At 41.9% G+C, this 6,951-nt stretch overlaps 1 protein-coding gene across 2 annotated transcripts in view; it reads right to left on the bottom strand.

Annotated features, from left to right (window-relative positions):
* The window catches only part of Dhdds (dehydrodolichyl diphosphate synthase subunit), a 37,572-nt gene that overhangs the window by 25,631 nt on the left and 4,990 nt on the right, over positions 1–6,951 (bottom strand). For both annotated transcript variants that reach the window (XM_004642841.2, XM_004642840.2), the window contains exons 3-4: positions 4,955–5,071; positions 673–815 (exon numbers count right to left, since the gene is read on the bottom strand). In XM_004642841.2, coding sequence (XP_004642898.1) covers positions 673–815; positions 4,955–5,071 — 260 coding nt within the window. The remainder of the gene's footprint in view (positions 1–672; positions 816–4,954; positions 5,072–6,951) is intronic.

Genomic DNA, 6,951 nt, shown 5'->3' with positions numbered 1-6,951 from the left:
CTAAGCTTGTTCTAAATAGGTGCTTTAGACCACTGAGCCATCTCTCCAGCCCCTGGGGTAGATATTTTATCAGAGGTGGGCCAACTAAGAAATTTATTTCACTGTATGTTGTTCCTCTCAAATCTGCTCTGCCAAGATAAAAGCAAAGAAATGTATGAAGATATGTTAATACTTGGTTTTATTTTTGAGACTGGCTATATTTAAATCCTATCAAATGTCTCAGTATTCGCAAATACATGCACTGCTCCAAAAAAAGAAAGAAGTCAGTCAGGTGTGGTGGCACAGAACTCCAATCCCAGCTACTCAGAAAGACCCAAATTTAAGGTTAGCCTATACAAGTTAGCAAGAATCTGTTTCAAAATTAAGGGAAACAAAACAAAGGCTTGCTGATGTATCACAGTGGCAGAGGGCTTGTTTAGCATGTGAGACCTTGGATTCAATCCCTGGTACAGGAAGTGGGGGGACAGGGAAGGAAATGGAAAGGAGGGGAGAGGGAAAGAGAGAAAGAAAAAAAACAAAGTATAATTGACTTGCATTTCTAATACTTGCCCAAGAGTTCTAAAACTCAAGGGATTTGGAATGCTTCAAATAAGCCCTAGATAAGAGCTGTGAGGACTAGAGAATGGCTGAAGGTGGTGGAAGAACACATTTTCTCCTTGGACAGCATCTTACTGTTCCTTCATCAAGTAGCTAAATTTCTCTCGAGCCAGATCCAGTATCCCGTCAACCTCATTCTTGGAACGTTTGAAGTTCTCAATGCTGAACGCGTAGACTGTCACCTCTAGGATGCCCAGGTTCAAACACCAACGCAGAGTCTGACAGGAGAGAAGGCAAAGAGGTCAGTACAAGGAGAACAGGAAGGAAGGAAGAGATTCTTTTTTTTTTTTTTGGTGGAACCGGGGGTTGAACTCAGGCCCTTGGGCTTGCCAGGGAAGCGCTTATTCCACTGAGCCATCTCCCCGGCCCAGGAAGAGATTCTTTTACCATATTCAGAGTTGCAGGTGGAAGACTGACTTTTCTTCTATCCAAACCTGGGAAAAGCTAGAATCATATCAGTTCTTATATATGTCAGAATAATTAAATAGGAAGAAACTGAAAAATGTGATTTTAGTGAATACCACTATACTGATTCCATTGTGGAAGGAACTCTTCACTTAAGAACATAAAGACCGGGCTGGTGAGATGGCTCAGTGGTCTAAAGCACCTACTTAGAACAAGCTTCGCAAAGCACAGGGACCTCGGTTCAATCCCCCAGCACCACATGCCAGCCAGCCCCGCCCCCTGGTGGGCTGAGCTGGCCACACACACACACACACACACACACGCATAAATAAAATAATAAAAAAAAAAAAAAGAACATAAAGACCTAGGTTCTAGCCCCTGATTAAATCATGGACTTGTTATGAAACAGGCAAATCATTTAATCTCCAAGGGCCTAAGTCTCCTTATTATAACCCATCTCCCACCAAGTGGCTAACAAACCATGTAAGAATATAAGATATAATTAAAGCATAACTGCATTATCCTGGGAGTCTAAGAGGCTGGTAAAGTTTGTTTGTTTTTTGAGACATGCGCTCACTGTGTAGTTCAGGAACTATAACTCACTAGGTAATCCAGACTGGCCTCCAACTTGTGGTAATCTTCCTGCCTCAGTCTCCTGTGTGGTCGGATTACAAGTATGCACCACTACATCCAGCTTCAAGGGTGATAAGAATAAAAGTAACACTGGATCGGACAAGTGTCGCCAATAAAGGTTTTTCAAATACATCATTTCCACAAGGTCCTGGTTCAATCCCCATCACCCACCCCTCAAAAACCCCCATTATTTCACTTGATTTTTCAATCACTTAAAAGTGGCATTATGAGTTCCATGTCTACTTTATAGATTATAAAATAGGCTCTGAGAGTTGAAGAATCATGCCAAAAGTCTGCAATTTTACCACATGGTTTCACTATATGAAGTTCTAGAACACGGAAAACAAATCACTTACAGAAATCAAAACACTGGTTGCTTGGCAAGAGGAGGGGGCAGAACAGGGATTGACTGTGAAGGGGTAACAAAGGAACCTGTGGAGAATGCTTCAGTATCTTTTTTTTTTTTTTTTTTTTTTTTTTGCAGAACCAGGAATTGAACTCAGGCCCTTGTGCTTGCCAGGCAAGTGCTTATTCTACTGAGCTATTTCCCCAGCCACCCTGCTTTAGTATCTTGATGTGGGTAAAGGTCAGATAAATGAATGCAACTGTCCAAACCCCAAATTTATATTTCACTGTATGAAATAGGTCATACTTCAACTTAATTTTTTTCCTTAATGTGTGTGGGTACTGGGAATTTAACTCAAGACACTGTGCTTGCCAGGCAGGCACTGTGTCACTTAGCTATATCCTTGGTTTCTTAAAACCATACTGGACATGTAGCTCAGTGGTAGAGGGCTTCCTTTGCATGTGCAAGGCCTTGGGTTTGATCCCCAACACACTCTTAAAAAAACCCCTCATACTCAGCTTTTTGGAGTTGCTCCAACCTAGTACCACTAATGTTAGGTGGAGAACCTGAAACTGAGAATAACAATGTTGAGGTGGAGAGCTGAAGATTAAAGGTAGAGGACAAAAGACATTTAAATGGAACCAAAACCCCACACTTTAGAGCTACCTCTCTAATCCTTTAACAGACAGATATACATGTCAATAAGTCCACTAATACTGGTTCTTTGGGGAGGGGAGTAAGGCTGTTTGAGATAGGATCTCACTATGTAGTCCACACTTTCCCTGAATTCCTTGTGCAGCCCAGCCTGTCCTTGAACTCATAAAACTCCTATCTCAATATCTTAGAGTACTAAGATTACAGGTATGTGTCACCATGCCTGGCCTAAGCTCAGATTCTACAATCCTTATAAGACAGCTCCTTTGAATCACTCATCTGAGTCAGAACCCACTGTTATTACTAACAAAAGTTAAATTTTTTGAGCACTTTGTTAAGGTCAAGCCCTATGCCAAATGCTTTCCATTATGCCATATTACTTAATCTTCACATTAATCTCTCAAAATACATGTTGCTAACATTGTCTTAGATGAAGAAACTGAGGCAAGGGGCCAGCGAGATAGCTCAGCGGTCTAAAGCTCCTGCTTAGGCAAGCTTAGGCAAGCACAGGGACTGCAGTTTGATCCCTGGCACCACATGCCGTGCCAGCCCCACCCCCAGGGCAGGCTGAGCCAGCCACCAAAAAAAAAAGAAAAAAGAAAAGAAAAAAAGAAACTGAGGCAAAAGAAACCTGCATAAATTACTACAAGCCAAGCGAAGGATACAGCTCACTGGGCACAAGTGCCTGCCTAACAAGGACAAAGTCCAGGGCCTGGGGATTTGGCTCAGCAGAACGCTCGCCTAGCAAGCTGGAAGCCCTGGGTTCAGTCCTCAGCACCAAAAACAAAACAAAACAGAAAGGACAAAGTGCTGAGTCTAATTCCCAGTACCAAAAAACCAAAACAAACCATTACAGGCCACAAAGCCAGGAAGTAGTAGGACGAGAGTGGTAATGAGGTTTTTTTTTTTTTTTTCTTTACAAGAGGTTAACAACTATATCCAAGCCAGGCATGGTGGAACATGCTTGTTAATGCCAGCATTCAGGAGGCTGAAGCAGGAGGATCACTGAAAGCTTGAGGCCAGCCTGAAGTACATAGCAAGATCCTGTCTCAAAAACACAAAAAAGCACTTTGTCTATACCAATGAGATCTAAGTGATTTCAGAATTTAAGCTTACAAACTCTATGCAAAACTGCCTCTTAGTTAACAAAGAGAACCAGAGGTCAAAAAAGATTTCTACAGTATGCAAGAGAGAAGCTATCTACCAATTTCTTAAGGTAAAAAAAAGTATTACTGCCATGTAATTGGGGCATGTGCTTGTGCCTAAGGGCTACAGACTTTATTTCCATTCTTCTGAAAGTTCTTTTCATAAAGGGCTAGGGGTGTAGCTCTTGGTGGAATGAGCACTTAGCACACATAAGGACCTGGACTCAATCCCCAGCACCAAAGGAAGTTAGTTTAAATTGGGTGTCATGGTGCAAACCTATAATCTCTGAGAGGATGAGACAGTAGGAACACAAATTTAAACCCATCCTGGGCAATTTAAGTGATTTAGCAAGACCTTGTCCACAAATAAACAACTGGGATATAATTCAGAGCCCTGGGTTCAATCCCTAGTACTAGGAGAAAATTAAAAGCTTCACCAAGACTTGTCATACGCCATTCTATTGTTAAATGTAATATTTCCCTCCATGTAATATGCACTGAAATCATCAAATGTTCATGACTTTTATGAAGACTAATATTCCAGCTGGCCTGGGACTTTCCCCAGCTTAGCACTAAAAGGCATCCTGAGACACTTCTCAGCCTAGGCAAAGTAGGACTATTAGGCATCAAACCTTTGCTCCAGAAATGTCACTTCTAAAAATTTATCCTCCTACAAACATATACTAATAAAAAATAAGTTTATCTTAAATTAGCTCTGTTTTCTTTTAAATCAGTCCTTTTTCTGACATTTATAATGTTCCATGAAAGTTGAAATTATATCAGATACCCATGATAAAATTTACAGTTAAAATGGATATAGAGCTTAGAAAAATAGCTGTCAAAATGTCAAATGAAGTTATGTGAACTACAGAGGCAATTCTATAAGTGTTGTCATGCAGGACATACTATATGCACTGGGTGAGGTACAGAATAATAAAAACTAATAATTTACTAAGGTAATTTGAAGTGGAAATTTCATTTTAATATTCTGTGATGATTCACTGGACAATTTTATTAATGTCAACATGAGATCAATACTTAGCAAGCAAGCAATAGAACAGAGAAAGAGCTATTAAAATTTTTTCAAGCCACAACAAATTCAGGGCCTCATTTTCCAGCCATAATTGAATTCTTCACGGACTGTTCACTTTAGATTGTGCCACCTCACACCCACCTCAGCCAGCTTGTTGAAGCCCTGTGAGTGGCCCTCTTGCCGCTCCACCTGGCACTTTTTGGCATAGCGACGGTTCCCATCCATTATGAATGCAATGTGTTTGGGCATTGGGCCTGCCTGTAAAATAAGACAGACAATGAGCCAAACTCATACTCTTTAGGGTTGGGGAGGTGCTACATACCAGGCTGACAGGTTTGAGCTGTAGGATAAAAACTCTTGAGGAAAATAATTAGGTATTTTACACTTTGGGCTCAATACAATAGCATTAAGGACTCTTTCCTCTTTCTTTTTCTTTTTTTTTTAAATTATGTAGTTCTGGGGCCGGGGAGATGGCTCAACAGGATAAGCTCTTGACTGACAAACTCAAGGATCTGAGTTCAATCCCCGGTTCTGCAAAAAAAAAAGGAAAAAAGAAAGAAAGAAATGAAATTATGTAGTTCAGACCGCCTTTGAACTCACTACATACCTAGGCTGGTCTCAAACTTGAGGGGCTCCTCCTGCCTCAGCCTCCTGAATACTGGGATTATAGATATGTCCCACCACACCTGGCAAGGATCTCATTTTTATTTTTGTTTACTGATCACCACTATATGCCAAATACTATCGTGGGCTTTTTATATTTCACTTTATCAAAAACCCCTATAATATCAATAGCATTATTTTAATTTACATGTCAAAAAATTGTGCCTTAGAGAAGTCACATAACTTACAGTCATGCACTTAAGACCAAAGCAAGGATTCAAACTGAGGTCTGAAGGCCAGCCAGATAGCTCAGCGGATTAAAGTACCTGCTTAGACAGACGCAGGAATCAGGGTTCATCCCATGTGCAGTGCTGGCCTGGTCCCCAGGGTGCACTGAGACCGCTATTGAGACTGGGCATGGCACATGCCTGTAATCCTAGTGCTTGGAAGGCTGAAAACAGGAGAATCACTATGCGTCCAATCTGTGTAGTGAGACCCTGTACTAAATATATTTAAAAAAAAAAAAAAAATCAAACTGAGGTCTGTCTGTCCAGAGTTCGTCTCTCAATTTTTTTTTTTTTTGGTGTGGTTACTACATTTGGTTACTTGCATTTATTTTGCTATAGCTAATCTTCCTATAGCTTCAACATTTTGCTTTAATTTAATTTAATTTAATTTAATTTAATTTAATTTTTTGGCAGAACCGGGGATTGAACTCAGGCCCCTGAGCTTGCCAGGCAAGCGCTTATTCTACTGAGCCATCTCCCCAGCCCCAACATTTTGCTTTAAAGTTAAGCACGAATGGCTCAGTGGAATAAGCGCTTGCCTGGCAAGCGCAGGGGCCTGAGTTCAATCTCCAGTTCCGCCAAATAAAATAAAGTTAAGCACGAGGTTAGAACTGGGTCAACTGGCCCTTTCTCTTCTTGTCTCCTCCCAGTTTGAAGTGCTTGCATCTCTTAGAGGCCAGCATTCTCTTCGATCTGTAGGTAGGCATCACACATTCAAGCCTCAGCAAATCTTCTTTGTCATTTTAGCCTTCTTGCAGAAAATGAGTTTCATCTGCCCACCGTAGTCATTCTGTTTCCAACTGCAGTGCCTCTTTACTTAGGCATACAGGGAATCCTTGCCCGCCCCCCCTTTTAAATGTATTTAGTACAGGGGCTACGCGGTCTTACTACACAGACCAGACTCTCCTGTTTTCAGCCTCCCAAGCACTGGGATTACAGATGGGCCACCACACCTAGTCTGTCACCTTGTCTCAACTTGCCCCGGGGGTAGGGGTAGGGGGGCGGTGGTGGGACTGGCACAGCATGCCCGGAATCCAGCCTGGGATGAACCTAGGTTGCTGAGCCTGCCTAAGCAGGGGCTTTAGTCTGCTGAGCTATCTGGTCGGCCCCCTTGAACTTCTTATATTGGGTTACTTTGTGAGGCTGATGCTTGCCACACTTCTTACAGAAAGTCCTTTGGGGGCTGGAGAGATGGCTCAGTGGTCTGGGGCACCTACTTAGAACAAGCTTAGCAAAGCATCAGGGACC

This window comes from Octodon degus, unplaced genomic scaffold (assembly GCF_000260255.1).
Source record: "Octodon degus isolate 3935 unplaced genomic scaffold, OctDeg1.0 scaffold00163, whole genome shotgun sequence".
NCBI lineage: Eukaryota > Metazoa > Chordata > Mammalia > Rodentia > Octodontidae > Octodon > Octodon degus.
The sequence above is the reverse complement of the archived record's forward strand: the minus strand, read 5'-3'. Positions and strand labels throughout refer to the sequence as shown.